This window comes from Heptranchias perlo, chromosome 14 (assembly GCF_035084215.1).
Source record: "Heptranchias perlo isolate sHepPer1 chromosome 14, sHepPer1.hap1, whole genome shotgun sequence".
Lineage (NCBI taxonomy): Eukaryota > Metazoa > Chordata > Chondrichthyes > Hexanchiformes > Hexanchidae > Heptranchias > Heptranchias perlo.
The window spans coordinates 42,537,267-42,554,535 of NC_090338.1; the positions used below are offsets into that span (position 1 = coordinate 42,537,267).

At 44.9% G+C, this 17,269-nt stretch overlaps 1 protein-coding gene across 1 annotated transcript in view; it reads right to left on the reverse strand.

The window, feature by feature from the left end:
* The window catches only part of unc5a (unc-5 netrin receptor A), a gene marked incomplete at its 5' end in the record, with an annotated part of 199,186 nt that overhangs the window by 123,006 nt on the left and 58,911 nt on the right, over positions 1 to 17,269 (reverse strand). Inside the window, one exon of the mRNA XM_067995836.1 lies at positions 1,537 to 1,701. Within this exon, the coding sequence (XP_067851937.1) occupies positions 1,537 to 1,701 (165 nt within the window). The remainder of the gene's footprint in view (positions 1 to 1,536; positions 1,702 to 17,269) is intronic.

Below are 17,269 nucleotides of genomic sequence, written 5' to 3' on the forward strand. Positions count from 1 at the left end.
GACTTTGCTGTGTGCAAATTGGCTGTTGTGTTTGTCCAACAATAATTATGCATTTTTCACTTTTTTTCTACAGCTGCTAGACCTCACATCCAGTGAACCAAACCTCACATTCCACTTTCCCCAGTGATGCTACCCCAGATTGCCCCTCCAGGGCATATCCCAAAGGTACCAAAGCCCAACAATTCCCACTATTAAATCCCACAACCACTTCTGCCGACTACTGTTAAGCTCCACATACCTGTCTTCAATCTGCTAAAATTTACCTTCTATCCTATGTATCCTGGTCTTTAAAAAAGGTAAGGGTTAAAGTTTAATCCATAAAGGAACATCTAGTAATCAAGGCCACTATCTACAGTTTTCGTGGAAAGCAGAACAGAATAAGGGAATTTGATGTTCAAAACACAGGTAGTAATTCCTGAAAATAGTAAAAAGCAGCAGCTCTCACAATAATTATTACAGATTGTCTTAAGACTTAATGTCAATAATGTTTTTAACTATTATGACTGGCTTCTATTATTAAACTTGTGTAATGTTCAACCAGGTGGTACTGAATAACAAATTTGTTCATTTTTCGCAACATTTTTTTTTCTAACTATACTTTCAGCTTACTGCAACTATTAGCTTTTTTCAGTTTTCAGTTTACTTAAATTCTTTTATCTTCTTAACCAATTTTCTTCCCACTAATCACAGAGCTTCCTTCATCAGCTGTTGCTCCCACCATTGCCACCTGCAAGGCTACCATTGAGAATCACTGAATCATGCAGCCAGAAGGAGGCCATTCGGCCCAACAGGCTCTTTGAAAGAGGTATCCAATTAGTCACACTCCCCCGCTCTTGCGGAAAAGCCCTGCAGATTTTTCCTTTTCAAGTATATATCCAATTTCCCTTTGAAAATGACTATTGACTCTGCTTCGAACACCCTTTCAGGCAGTGAATTCCGGGTCATAACAACTCACTGCGTAAAAAAAATTCACATCTCCCCCTCTGATTCTTTTGCCAGAATTTACTTTGAACTATGAGGATATTATAATTTCTCTTTTATATCACTTATTCTCTACATCATAGTACTATACTGAGTGCTTAATCAGCTTTGATAAGTCCATTCTGTTACACTATATGTAATTGGATTTTTTGTATTTCTCTATCCTAATTTATTACAAGCAATTGTGATTAGCTGCATTTTGAGTATCTTTGTAACTATCAAAACAATTTAAAATCAATACAAGATTTCAATTTAGTATATCTGCTAAATTGGTACAGTTTCATTTAATTTAATTTAATCTAGTATCATGTGGCATTTAATCACTATTATGCACACAATGATGGAGACAAACAGGGAGATCTTGTATTGGGGAATTCTTTTCTTTGTTTCTAGGTTTAAATTTTTAAACAGAATTTAAGGCCTAGTGCTTTACATTTATTTCTGAATAAGTCAATGAATAATTATAAAATAATGATTGATTTTGTACTTTATCATAATTCTACTTTGCATTGTTTCTTTTTTGCAGCAGACGTCATATGCTAAAATCATACATACTCTGTGGACATGAACCACTCGTGCAATTTTCTGACTCCAGGACAAGTCCATCACATTCCTTCCCACCGTTTCTCGGTGCTGGATCTGTACACTCTCTATTTCTCCAATGTGTACACTCTGCCCCACATGTAGACCATTTGCTCCATTCAGTCCAACCTCCATCTACTAAAATATAAAAAAAAAAATCATATTTAAGACCAATATTTTGGAAATTTGGCTTTTCTGAATTTATCACTGTAGATATCAGTTTCTTCTTAAATATAGCAATTAACAATTAATCTGTACTACAGTATAACCTATTCAATAGTGAATGATCATAAAAATAAATACAATGTGTGTAGTACAATATTGATTTACGGCAGTAAATACACAAATGACAATCATGAATGTATCTCTAAGCCTCAGGGCCATAATGAATTGCATCTGCTTTAGCATTTCATACCAACAATATTATTTTATAGTACTATACCAGTAGATCTGTCAAGGCATTGCTCAAGTGTAATCTAGGACCAGGAGTATGGTATTCAAGGACTTGATTGGGTAAATAAGGAAAGATTACTTCCTCTGGATGAAGAATCAGTGTTGAGGGAATCATTAATTTAAAACTATCACTAAGAATCTTTTTGCAGAGAACATGGAATGTGTCACAGTGAGCAGCTAAAGCAGAGACATTTGCAAATTTTAAGGGACAAAGAATCAATATTTGAAGCAGAAGAAAGTAGAAGGCTGTGGAGAATTAGCTGGGCAGTGAGGTTAGTTCTGGAGTGCTCTGGCAAACAGCTGACACAGAAACGATGGCCCTTCCAGCAAACAAGGACAGATCAGGGTAGATATCGGCAACCTTCCTCAACTATGTGAATGGTCACATTCCCGTAATTTGGGAGGGGCTCTCTGTCTTTCGCTATCTGTTGACTAACAGTCTGCTATGCTGCACTTCTGCCATTGGAGCCGGGCTGATCAGAATTTCAGAGCCAAGGTCTGCTATTTAATTCTTGTCAAAACAGAAAATTTCTCTAAACCTAAAAATTCTACATGCAAAACTTTCCTTTCTCACTCTATTGCACAATTATAAAGTCTGAGTTGTATTTAATCATTAGTTGCTGGATCCCTGGACAAGTTCATGCACTGTGATACTGAAACAAACTGTAGAATTACAATAATAATGCCAATCAGATGTCAGGAGTGCCTTTATTACTGTAACAGTAATTGTGTGCTACTACGATAAATGAACACTAAGTAAAATACATTTGAAATGTTTTACTTCTGCTCTTCCCAGGTAAATTAAATGTCCTCTCTTAAAAAAATTATCTCTATAGATTTATGCACAGAATTCTGAAAATTAACAGATATAAATCTAGATTTTTGCATTCTGTGAAAATTTCTGGACTATTGTCCAATTTATAAATATGAGGCATGCAAACAGTATTCTGATGCAAGGCGATTTGTATTGAATTAAATCAGTCACAATGTCTGATAATTGCTGAGCCAACATTATTTGTAAATAATATTCATAAAGTATTCTTACAGTTTGTAAATAATGTATTTTGCACAACGTGTTATGTGAAGTGATTGTATTACTGTTCTACAAAACAAGAGAAAATAATTTACAAAAGTTCTTGCTGTAATGTGAGTTTACCCAATTAGGCAATAGACTGGAATTTCAATATACTATTTAGTGCAGGATTTCTGTGGCTGTTCCACTTTAAAGTAAAGACACCAGTAAGAACTATTTATTCACATCTTCTCCTAAAATATTTTTGATTCATTTCCCATGTACACATATCAAAGGTTTCTCTTCTTTTCTTCCTTGTTGTCCATGAATTTCCTCCCTCCCAGTCTCCTGAAGACTTTCACTCACTCAAGTGGATATTCAATAGTCAAGCCTTACCCTGTCCCCAAGTGACATCCACAAACATGCCCTTTTAGCAGGGCTGCTGAATCATGATCAAGAGTGGGAACTTGGGCTGATTTTCCCCCCTGTAACCCATAGGAAACTGAAGCCAATTGCAGCACATCTCCTGACGTCCCAGTTAAGATCACCTAAATCAGCAGCATCGACAACCAAATATGGACTTTCCTGACCTTTATGGCTCTTCCTTGGCTTATCCAGTTGACCAATCATGGAGCCCAGATATACTCTAATTGGTATGTAGTGCCATTAGGGCCATGTAGATAAAAGAATAACAAAGGCCTTGATTTCTATTGCCTTATAGAGGTGTAATACTTTAGATGTATTGTATTACATTTGTCAGCTTTACAATAACATTTTAGTATTTCCATGTGTAACAAGCTTGGAAATTTGACTGAAACTATGGTAAATTTTCCTATGAAGACCATATTGTGTAAGCTAAATTACAGTTGATGTTAAAAGAGCATTATGTCAGAATTAAAATCTTTAAGGCTGTTACTATTTGATGACCAGACTATGTCGTAAAAATGTTAATACTTGCAATAGCACTTTTAAGCAATGTATTGACACAAACTCCACTTAATGTTACCTGGAAGAGTGTTTTGAAATCAGGACACCAAACGCCTCATCTATCCAATTATCCACTTATATTAGCATCAGTGAAAAGAGATGAATTATGAAGTTGTTCAAAAAATATTTCCTGCTGTTGCAAAATGTTAAGAATAAAATAAGAACATAAGAAACAGGAGCAGGAGTAGGCCACATGGCCGCTCGAGCCTGCTCCGCCATTCAATAGGATCATGGCTGATCTTCTACTTTCCCGCCCTATCCCCATATCCCTTGATTCCCTTAGTGTCCAAAAATCTAGCAATCTCAGTCTTGAATATACTCAACGACTGAGCATCCACAGCCTTCTGGTGTAGAGAACTCCAAAGATTTACAACTCTCTGAGTGAAGAAACTTATCCTCCTCTCGGTCCTAAATGGCCGACCCTTTATCTTGAGACTATGACCCCTAGTTCTAGAGTCACCAGCTAGGGGAAACAGCCTCTCAGCATCTACGCTGTCAAGTCCTCTAAGAATCATATACATTTCAATTAGATCACGTCTCATTCTTCTAAACTCCAGAGAGTATAGGCCCATTCTACTCAATCTCTCCTCATAGGACAACCCTCTCATCCCAGGAATCAATCTAGTAAACCTTTGTTGCTAACCCTCTAAGGCAAGTATATCCTTCCTTAGGTAAGGAGACCAAAACTGTACATAGTACTCCAGATGTGGTCTCACCAGAGCCCTATATAATTGCAACAAGACCTCCTTACTCTTATACTTCAACCCCCTTGCAATAAAGGCTAACATATCATTTGCCTTCCTAAATGCTTGTTGTAACTGCATGTTAACTTTCTGTGATTCATGAACAAGGACACCCATATCCCTCTGAATATCAACATTTCTTAGTCTCTCACCTTTAAAAAAATATTCTGCTTTTCTATTCTTCCTACCATAGAATCATAGAAGTTACAACATGGAAACAGGCCCTTCGGCCCAACATGTCCATGTCGCCCAGTTTATAACACTAAGCTAGTCCCAATTTCCTGCACTTGGCCCATATCCCTCTATACCCATCTTACCCATGTAACTGTCCAAATGCTTTTTAAAAGACAAAATTGTACCCGCCTCTACTACTGCCTCTGGCAGCTCGTTCCAGACACTCACCACCCTTTGAGTGAAAAAATTGCCCCTCTGGACCCTTTTGTATCTCTCCCCTCTCACCTTAAATCTATGCCCCCTCGTTATAGACTCCACTACCTTTGGGAAAAGATTTTGACTATCTACCTTATCTATGCCCCTCATTATTTTATAGACTTCTATAAGATCACCCCAATGTGGATAATTTCACATTTGCCCACATCATACGCCATCCGCCAGATTCTCGCTCACTCACTTAACCTGTCCATATCCCTTTGTAGCCTCTTTGCATCCTCCTCACAGTTTACTTTCCCACCTAGCTTTGTATCGTCAGCAAACTTGGATACATTACACTCGGTCCCCTCATCTAAGTAATTGATATAGACTGTAAACAGCTAAGGCCCAAGTACTGATCCTTGTGGCACACCACTAGTTACAGCCTGCCAACCCGAAAATAACCCATTTATTCCTACTCTCTGTTTTCTGTCCATTAACCAATCCTCTATCCATGCTAATATATTATCCCCAATCCCATGAGTCCTAATCTTGTGTAACAACCTCTTGTGTGGCTCTCTGTATGCCATGTATAGCATCATTAAAGCTCTGATTTTCAAATGCATTATTCACAGATACACACATCATGAACATTTGTTATTAGATACCTTGTGGCTGATGATTGTCTGGCTACTGCACCATTTCTCAGCGGGAATGGGACGGCCAAAAATCAGGTGAAAAGAAATCACCCAGGGCCCAATATTCACTTTTGGCAGCGGCGGAAAACTGCTGGTAGCAATTCAGCCATCCATTATACACCTCGCACAATTTTCCTTTCCATTGAAGCCATCCACTGCTGGAAGTAAGATTACCCCCACCCCACCCCCAGTTTCTGGCAGTGGCTCACCTGTTGTGATTTTTGAGTGGTCCTCGATTTAGGTGGCCAGTGTTCCCATGAAAACAGGCGGGAGCCTAATAAATATATTTAAATGAGGGTCCAACGATGGCATTAGGATCTGGATGCCATTTTTGTGTCAGTCAATGCTGCTACCGTTGCCTCCTAAACCTGTCCACAAATCATGGGTGGTACAGGGTGGGAAACATCCAGTTCCAGTGATGTTTAAAGGGGCATTTACCTGCAATAATTTGAATCACTGTAAATGCTTAGCAGTCATCTTGCCAGTCATTTCTGGGTGCAGAACCATTGTTTTTTTATGCTTGTAGTGAATAAACAACCTTCAGGAAGATTAAGGGAATACTGGAAACATACTTTTCCTGAAAATGGGAATCCTTTTGACCATTCTATTCTGGATGGAGGTAGAGAAGCAGCAGCAACAGGTGGAAGGACCATATGGTGCTACAGCTGCAGGGAGATCACAGAGGAGGTGGTGAACTCACAGACATCTTCACCCTCCCAATAGGGTGTAGAGGGTTCAGAGTTACATACCTGAACTTCTCCAGGGAGAAGGTCACAGACTTGTGTCGCCTCCTGCAACAACACCAGCAACCCTTCCAGGCTGTAACAGGGGATATCAGCAACAACTGCCAGTCTGCAGTTCATGCATGCAATTTGTGCCATGTTAGCTAAAGTGAACAATTTTATTATGTTCCCCATGGACAACTAGAAACAGTAGGAAGGGCTCTGAGGTTTAAGCAGATTGCAGCTTAACCCCCCCCACCGCACCCCCACCGGCCATCCCCCCCACAAAGTCCAGGGCATTATTGACTGCACGCACTTTGCTATGTGGACTTCTGGAAACAAGCCCGCTGTCTTCATGAATTGCAAGGGCTTTCATTTCATTAATGCTCAACTGGCATGTGATCACTAGCAATACATCATGCAGATCTATGCCCACTTTCTTGATGTTTCCATGATGCTTTTATCTTGTATCAATTTTCAATCTCCCACTCTGCCTTTGCACAGCAAGACAGAGGCTGATTTCTTGGGGACAAGCTCTATCCCCTGTACACTTAGCTCATGACTCCTCTTCGGACCCCATGCTCATTGGCCAAACTGCTATAACCAGAGTCACAGGTTGACTGGAGCTTTCATCGAGTTGACCTTTGGAGTGTTCAAGCAATGGTTTGGCTGTGGACATTTTTGGTGGCTTCCTCTAATAGAACACCCCTGTATCATCGTGATTTGCTGTATATTATGTAACTTTGTAGTTCTTTGGCAGCTACTCGTTGAACGGCACTTCAACTGAACAATTCCCACTGTCATCATATTAAATGTTATGTCCAGTGTCTGTTCCAATTCTTCCAAACTCCAATAAACTACTTCCACCCAAAGACCGAGATTGATATACTTGTCACCTCTCATTGCAGGATCACCAGTTACTACAGGAACACTCTACAAAGAATTAAAAATGGTTTATAATGTTACTGCCAAATGCCTATAAACTAATTATCATCCAATGGCTGCAGCATGGGAGGTGGAAAGCTGCTGTGGCTCAGATGAGGGCTCTTGAGATGCTTGTGATCAGCGACCTTTAGGAGTTCGAGCCTGAGAGGACCCAGCTGCAGACTGCAGCAACTCGGCAGCTGCTATGACAGTTTAGCCCAGCTGGCTTTCTGGTACCAGGGCGGTACCATTGGTTGAGGGGATGGCGAGGGTGCTGACCTCCTGAGACAGAGAAGCATGTTCCTCTCACTTTGCATTACTGCTTCTGCTATTTGGGCTGCGGCTCAGCACTCCCGCTGATCTGAGGGACAGTAGGTTGTAAAACATCCATGAAGCGAGTGAAGCCCCTATACATTTGGCGTCGCGGTCTGTCAAGGTAGAGGAGATGGTGGAGCCCAAAGGCTGCATGCTGCCTGTATGAGCATGGCTCAGAGATGTTACTACTGATGTCACAGACTCCTGCAAGGAGGGCCCAGCTGCATTGTCCATTGAGATGACCGCACGCTCCAGGGATGACGGCAGAGTGTCAATGCCAAGTACCAGAACCCTACACAAGTAGGAAGCAAACTCCTCTTATATCTCTGACATTTTGACATATGGCAGTAGCTTCCTGGCAGGCTGTCCAATGCATTGAGCAATCGCCTATGCGCAGAAAACATTATTCTTTTGAAGGCTGGGCCCCTAAAGTCTGCCTCTCTGTCCTCTTCAGCGGAGCTAGTGCCCAAGATTGCCCTCCAGTGAGGTGTTTCCTGAGCTGTCCTTTCCACCTGCACCTGCTCCTGTTCACTTATGCTGGGTGAATCACTCTGTACAGACCCCTCTAACTCACTATTTATGCCACCTGGAGTGCCAATCTCTGGCATTGTGGAAGATATCAGTGATTGATGGTGCATCTTCAGGACGCTGTTTCCCCCCTTCCCACCGTGTGGCTGCAAGGCCTAAATCATCAGAAGGACCTAGAAAAAGGGCAACTCCTCTTTAAGAGGTACAGGCCGGCTACCTATAAGAGGTGTATCAGCACCCGATGGCTCACCAAAATGGAACAGGCCTCCCACTGATGTCTTCAGGTGGGCAGAGTAGACATTCTACCCAACCATTATATGCTGCAGATGAAAATCATCCCCTTTCATTCTCGATTACTAAACAGTAAGAAATATTTCAATATTTAATAAATAAAATGTGCCTGTGTATTTGGAACTATGTAATTTAAAACAGATTTCCAGAAGGTCTCTGTCATAATTGCTAAAAAGAGCTAAGACTCCCCTCCCAAAGAAAAAAAACACCTTAGGATTTGGATAAATCATGATTGTTGGATAAGAAATATCTATCTCCAGTGTTGGTGTCTCCTATTTCTTTCTAGTTGACGTTTTACTTCAGTTCTCATTGATCCAAAAGCAGTATTAGCGGAGCTGTAAGTAGCTTTCGAATGAGGATAAGTAAATATCAAGGCTTTCTCAATCACCACAAACACTAAATGTCTTGTTGACTTCTTGTGCCTTAACAGGTTGGTGCACAATAGGTGTTAATAATTAGGAACTAAGGCTTTGTAGTAGTTAATTTCCCACTATAATGCATTTACATTTGCTTCACTGTGAAATCTGTCACCTAGGATTTATTTTTTCTGGAGTGAAACCTTGGTATTGAGCGTTGCACGGCCAGTTCACAATTGTAGGCAGCCTGGACTCTGCTACAAAGCCATTTTTCAAGGATCATGTTCATACATAATAAATATAACCAATGTTCATTTTTAAAGGTGAAGTACCATAAAATTATAGTTGTAATTTGTGTAAGATTTATATTCAGTTATAAATTTTATCGCATCATATCTACTGCTAGAAATGAAAATTTGTTGTTAAATCCAAGCAGCATTGATCTTATGCCTCTAATGGAAGACATAATTTCATTTTTACTGAATTTGTATGACTAAGACATTGTCCAAATCCATATAAGGAGGTAAGAGTTCTTCTTGACACAGTAATAACATGGTAAATGGGTTTGTGAAGATTTTGTTTGTTTGCTCCTCTCTATCTCTGTAACCTTTTCCAGCCCTACAACCCTCCGAGGACTCTTTGCTCCTCCAGCTCTGGCCTCTGGAGCATCCCCCACTTTCTTCGCTCCACCATTGGCAGCCGCACCTTCAGCCGTCTAGGCCTTAAGTTCTGGAATTCTCTTCCTAAGTCTCTCCACCTCTCTCTCCTCCGTCAAACCTACCTCTTTGAACAAGCTTTTGGTCACCTATCCTTATGTCTCCTTCTTTGGCTCGGTGTCAATTTTTGTCTGATTACTCTCCTGTGAAGTGCCTTCGGATGTTTTTCTATATCAAAGGTGCTAAATAAATGCACGTTGTTGTTGTTGTTGTTGTTTCTACTGAAGATTTGATTTTTTGTGGGGATGTCCCAAAGCGCGTTACAGCCAATGAATTGCTTTTTGAATTGTAGTCACCATTTGTGCACAGCAAGATCCCACAAACAGCAATGAGATAAATGACCAGGTAACCTGTTTTGGTGGTGCTGGTTGAGGGAGGAAACAAAGTGAAGGAGGTTCGCTGTTTAATCGTTAAGTATGCTATGAAATTACTGAGATTTATGGGTAAGTAAAAGAACTCTGTGGGACGTAGTGGTTGAAGGCTCATCTATGAGAATGGTCTGAGGCACTGGACCAAGAAATATCTATTGGAAAAAAAACAAAAAGATAACACTTTGGGTTCTGACCTTTGTATCACCTGTGTTTTTCTGAATGAACTTTGTTGTAAGCAACTGGGTATGATAGCCTAATGGTTATGGTACTGAACTAGCCACAGAGTTCAAATCCCCACATAGTAAGCTGTGAAAATGAAGTGAATAAATCTGGGCTGGCACCAAAAAGGTGACTATGAAAGCTGCCGGATTGTTTCAAAAACCTAATTGGTTCACTAATACCTTTCAGGAAGGGACCTACCACCTCCCTCTGGTCTGGCCTACATATGACTCCAGTAATACCTTTCAGGAAGGGACCTGCCACCTCCCTCTGGTCTGGCCTACATATGACTCCAGTAATACCTTTCAGGAAGGGACCTGCCACCTCCCTCTGGTCTGGCCTACATATGACTCCAGTAATACCTTTCAGGAAGGGACCTGCCACCTCTCTCTGGTCTGGCCTACATATGACTCCAGTAATACCTTTCAGGAAGGGACCTGCCACCTCTCTCTGGTCTGGCCTACATATGACTCCAGTCCCACATTATGTAGTTGAAACTTGAAACCCTCAGGGCAACTAAGGATGAGTGATAAATACTGCCTTTTCAGTGTCAGCCACATCCCATGAACAAATAAAAAAAAACTTCTTAGCAGTATCAAGTGCTACTGACTGATATATTGTTGATAGTATTTATGTTAACAGTGTTGAGTTATCTGATGTATTGTCAAGTCAACAAAATTTAAAGCAGTACTTCTGCTTTGTGGATGTGTTAAAGCTCAGTACTGAGCTCTTGGTGTTAGACTTCTCAACCTAACTTCCTAGAATAACTGTAATTAAGTTCTGTGAAAGAAGTGGGTAAAACGAAGCAGTCTGAAGAAATAAATGGATATAACCTGCTCCCGAGCTAAAACTGTCTTCGGCAATATGCACATTCAAGGCCCCAAAGTTATATTGATTTGAATGGGATTAAACCTAATAGATCTATATAGGGGATCACAATTTGGGGATGAGAGAATCTACCAGTTTTAAACCCTATTTATGTTTTGCACTAAATTCCATCAGAAGTGAATGAGGGTGTAAGATATACCTGCCCCAGCTAAGGTGCAATCATGCAAATAATAGGTTTAGGCCGAGACGATACCATGACTCCTAAAGTCCATCATTTCTACCCTAAGAACTATTGATCTACCTAATGCCATTATAAAACAGGGAAAAATTAGAACAGAAACTAAGGAAGGCAAATGCTGAAAACTTAAAGATGAATTGTTGTATTTAATGGTACAGCTAGATAATGAATGATACCTTTATTTTGGATTGGTCTTTTGTCAATTTTTCTTTTGCTATTTATTTTTGAGGCTCTTAGCTTCATTTGGAAGTCTCCGTAGAGACTGTTTATGTTTGCGAATTTCCCAAAAATATAGTATTAAGCTGCAGTATGGGTTTCCGAATGGGGATTGCCCGCTTTATGATATATATGTTGGAGGAAGAAGAGGAGGACATCAGAAAACCCAGGGGCTTGGCTCCTAAGGCCCAGATACCCAGCCACCAGACCCCCAAAAAATCTTATTTGAATATCTCCCTGAATTTATGTATAGAGAAGCTATGGTTCACTCCAGAAGCCCTGGAAAGTTCTGCAGCATCCAACACAGAGATCTGCAACGTTCAAGAAATAGGACAGAAATTACGTCTCAAAAGTCACGACTGTGCTTAACTTCTTGGCCACTGACTCATTCCAAAGGGGAATCAGATAACTTCAGCCAGATTAGTTGGTTTTCCGTCATTTCCTGTATAAGCAAGTCTTTAATGTCCTGTTTGTCAAGTCAATCCAGTCATTACATTTGATACAGGAGCAAGACAATTGAGTGAGTGAGCCAGTTATTTTCACAGGGATTACAGGGTTTCAACTTTGGAGCTAAAGATTGCACTAAAGTAGTCATACGATCCCCTATATTTTTTTGGTTCCAGGGCAAATTTATGTTTTCAACAGAAAAATCATGAACATCATAACAATATTTCTGGCAACAACAATCATAAGGGGCTCGATTTTCGCACCCGCAATCTGGTGCGTTCGTGACGGGGGGGTTGTGAAAATCCAGGATTCCCGGGGCGGGTCTGGAGCCCGGCTCTAACCCGCCCACTTCCGGGTTCCCCAGTGACGCGCTGACATGCGCGCGCAGTCCCCGCATGTGGGACTCCCGCCAGCAATTAAAGCCGGCGGGATGCCACTTAAAGTAATTAAACAGGTATTTCAGGTCGTTTACAGACCTGATTGACCTGATGTTTTAGGAGGGATGGGATTTTGAAATGAACTGAGACTGTTTCCTGTACGGGGGGAAAAACTCCCAGTTCAAATGGACGTGTTGCAGCCATCAGCCTGTGGCAGCAGCAAAGGTCCATTTGACAGTGGGGGGGGGGGGGTGGAGACCCTCACTCATTGCAGGAGGCCACTCTGTCACTTTGGACAAAGTTTCGCCTCCACCACCCTCCTCCGAACAATCAAATGCATAAACTTGCACACTTAACCCGGTGTACAGACACATTTACCTACCTTGTGGACCCCCTCAAACTTCCGGATGGAGGCCGCTGTAGGTGCAGTCATGACCTCCTCGGAGGGCGAACAGCATCACCAGCCTCACCAGCCTCGCCGTCCACCTCTGACACATGGAGCTCCACAACAGAGTGCTGTGACACATCCACCTGTAGAGCAGGAGGGAGGGCAACTGCAGAGAGAGATGCGTCGCAGAGGGCACTACCCTCGCCACAGGGTCCACAGACCGAGGCTCAGCTTCCTGGACCTCTCTGAGCAGCAGTGCACACGGAGGCTCAGGGTCACTCGACATGTAGTCATACACATCTGCAGCCTCCTTCATGCTGAGCTGCTCCCGGCTGGCCCGAGCACCATCTTCTTACCTGTTGCTGTCAAAGTCACCACTGCCCTCAACAACTTCTCCTCCGCATCCTTCCAGGGTGCCACCGGGGACGGGGACATCGCCGACGTCTCTCAGCCGTCTGCACAAAAGAGCCCTGCAAATACACCTACACCCACTCTGCAGTGACACAATGGGCCCGATATTACCAGGACGGCGGGTATGCAGCGGGGGGGGGGGGGCGGGGGGGGGGGCGGTTGGGCGCGTGGGTAACGCGCCCGGTGAAATCAGTCTGCCCCGAACGCAATCGCAGGCTGATTGGATCCACTTACCTCTTGTTCCGGGTTCCCCGCTGCTGAGCTGCGCGGCGGGTGGACTGCGCATGCGCGGTAAGGTCTGTCAGCTGGAGGAGCTCTATTTAAAGGGGCAGTCCTCCACTGACTGATGCTGCAAGAAATAGGAAAAATTACAGCATGGAGCAGCCCAGGAGGAAGGCTACTCCCAGGTTTAATGATGCCTCACTCCAGGTATCATTAGATGGGGTGAGGAGGAGGGGGAGCTCAGAGATCTTCCCCCCGGCGGGCGGGAGGAAGCGGCCTGCCTCTGCCACCAAGAAGGCTTGGCTCGAGGTGGCAGAGGAGGTCACCTGCACCACCAACATATCGCGCACCTGCATACAGTGCAGGAGGCGCTGCAATGACCTCAGTAGGTCAGCCAAAGTGAGTACACTTACTCATTCCCCTACACTCCATCTGCCACATCACCGCCCCCACCCCACATCTCCTTCTGCACTGCCAACACTACTATGTCACATCACCCCTCACACCCACTCAAACCTTATCCTCATCTTACCTGCACTTATTCACCTCGCCAGTACTCATCCCGCCACTACCACTCAACCCAATCCTCATACAATCTCATGGCTCTATCTCATACTCACTCTCTCATGCATCTCTTTCACGGTCAGCCTCACTCATCCTGCCACTACCTGTGCTGCAGCCACAGGGCATGCATCACATATGTGCAGTAGGCAGCATAAGGCAAACGTGTCGTGAGCATGAAGGGGATGCACAAGGTTTTTTGAGGGTTTGTCATGGTTTTTACTTATATTTAATTTCTGAGCAGCTCACATTACATATTATATTGGCACCACTACTGCCACGTCTTTGCGAATCTTGTCTGGTTTGTGCAATAATGCCCTTTCCTGAGGATTACAATGAAGACACACAACTGATGCCACCCATTGTGTCACAGCAGAGTGGGTTTAGGTGTATTTGCAGGGCTCTTTTGTGCAGATGACTGAGAGACGTCAGCGATGTCCCCGGTGGCACCCTGGAAGGATGCGGAGGAGAAGTTGTTGAGGGCAGTGGTGACTTTGACAGCGACAGGTAAGAAGATGGTGCTCGGGCCAGCCGGGAGCAGCTCGGCATGAAGGAGGCTGCAGATGTCCACATGTTGAGTAACTCTGAGCCTCCGTATGCACTGCTGCTCAGAGAGGTCCTGGAAGCTGAGCCTCGGTTTGTGGACCCTATGGCGAGGGTAGTGCCCTCTGCGACGCATCTCTCGCTGCGGTTGCCCTCCCTCCTGCTGTGCAGGTGGATGTGTCACAGCACTGTGTTGTGCAGCTCCACGTGTCAGAGGTGGATGGCGTGGCTGGCGAGGCTGGTGATACTGTATGCCCTCCGAGGAGGTCATGACTGCAACTACGGCGGCCCCCATCCGGAAGATTTACATCTGAGGGGGTCCGCAAGGTAGGTACATGTCACTGGACCCCGGGGTAAGTGTGCAAGTTGGTGAATTTTATTGTTAGGAGGAGGGTGGTGGAGGCCAAACTTTGTCCAAAGTGACAGAGTGGCCTCCTGCAATGAGTGAGGGTCTCCCCCCACCACCTGTCAAACAGACCTTTGCAGCTGCCACAGGCTGATGGCTGCAACACGTCCATTTGAACTGGGAGTGTTTCCCCCAGTACGGGAAACAGTCCCAGTTGTTTGTAAAATCCCAATCCTCCTAAAATATCTTGTTAATCAGGTCTGTAAACGACCTGAAATATCAAAATAAATACCTTAAGTGGCACCCCGCCGGCTTTAATTGCTGGCGGGAGTCCCACAGGCGGGGGCTGCTGCGCATGTCAGTGCGTCAGTGGGAAACCCGGAAGTGGGCGGGTTGGAGCCAGGCTCCCGCCCCGCCCCCCCTCGGGAATCCCGAATTTTCGTGGCCCCCCCGCCAGGAACGCATCCGATCGCGGGTGCTAAAATCGACCCCAATGGGTGGCATCAGTTGTGGGTCTTCATGGTGAACCCCATGAAAGGGACCTATTCCACAAACCAGTCAAGAATAGGCAAGACGTGGCAGTAGTGGTGATAATAATAAGATTTATTGTGCATGTGAAAGAAAACAAATATAAATAAAAAACATGACAAATCGTCAGATACCCTTGTGCATTCCCTTTGTGCTCACAAAACCTTTGCCTTGCGTTTACGGGAACCCCTGTGGCTTCAGCAGAGGTGGTGGCAGGTTGCTCTTGTCCATGCCCTGACCGATGAGATGCTTTGGGCCAACGCCCTCTGGGTTTGGGTGCCCGTGAGGGCCCCTCTAAGACTGCTCCACCTGCACCTGTGCAGGGTCAGACTCGGCCACCTGGAGAGGGGGCAGCATTGCGGGTACTGATTGAGAGGGGGGCAACGGGTGAGACGTGGGAGCGCTTTGAGTGGCGTCCCCACTTCCATGTCCCCTTTCACCATCATCCCTCTCCTGGCCCAGGCTCACATCATTCCTTCCACCCTGCTGGACGACAGTTTGGAGGACTTGTGTGAGGCCTTGGAAGGCCACTTATAAAGTATCTGTCAGCCTGTTCAAAGCGGCAGAATGTTGCTCACCCTGAATCCGAAGGGCCATTTTCAGGGCCTGAATGGACTCATTGTTGAGCCGTGCTTGACGCTTGAGGGAGGCTAGCCTTTCCGCCATCGCAGACATTCCCGCACCTACCCGCGAAACTATCTCAGAGATGCCTTCACGTCCCTGCGACACTATCTCGGAGATACCCTCCTGTATCTGTGCCACCATTTCCCTCATGCAGGAGTTGGACTCCTCCATCCTCTGCGCGATTGTGGAGAGTGTGCATGGCACCTGTTCCAGTACCTCGGCAATGTGCTGCTGCCCCTCGATGACTCTCCTTTTCATGGCTGGCCCCCAGGGTTCAGCATCTGGATCCAGCTGAGCAGAGCCTGGAGAAGAGTGCTCCCACCGACGCGTACTCAGCATGGCTGCCCCTGCCACCAGGGTCTGCTCGTGCTCACATGTGCGTGGTGACTCACCATGTGCAAGCCCAACTAAGTGAGGACGGGGACCCACCGAGATGTATGTATCTGCGCTGGTGGATGCGTGGCTCAGATGTGACGATGGACCCTCAGAGGCCGGTAGGTCCTCTGAGGAATCGCCCTCCACGGTCACAGCGGTCACAGATGGCCCTGCAAGAGAACAGAAAGCAATATTAGGCATGTGGACAAATGTTGAAGTGCTGCAGATGCCAAGTGATGCTAAGAGCATTCGCTATCATGAGTGCTGAGTGTTAGCTTTCTGTCACCGGCCTCTTGTGCAATCCCAGCCTGGGCATCCGCCGCGGACAGGCACTCCAGCATGCGGCTGATGTCCAATGCCTGCTGCTCCGCATCCGTTAGGACCACCTGGTGTGGCGGGCCCCCTCCGGTCCGTGCCCTCTCCCGGCGTTCTGGCATTTCTTCTCCTATCAAGGCATGATTGAGTGATGGTTGCATGGTGAGCCGCTGCATGCATTGGTGTGGGTGGGGTTGTTCATGAGGGAGATGCATGGGAGGGTGCGTGTGCAACATAGCCATGATATTGTATGAGGATTGGGTTGCGTGGTAGTGTTCAAATGGGACAGGGACGATGAGTACGTGCAGGCAAGGTGAGGATGATAGTTGAGTGGATGTGAGGAGTGATGCGAGAGTGTTGTGGTGGCAGTGCAGAAGGGGTTGTGTGGTGGTGGAGGTGATGTGGAAGGCGGAGTGTGGGAGAATGCGTAAGTATACTCACTTTGCCTGACCTGGTTAGGTCATTAAACCTCTTCCTGCACTGGACCCAGGTTCGTGGCACATTGCCACAGCCGGCGACCTCCTCGGCCACCTCCAGCCAGGCCTTCTTCGTGATGGAGGGAGGGCACTTCCTCCCATCAGAC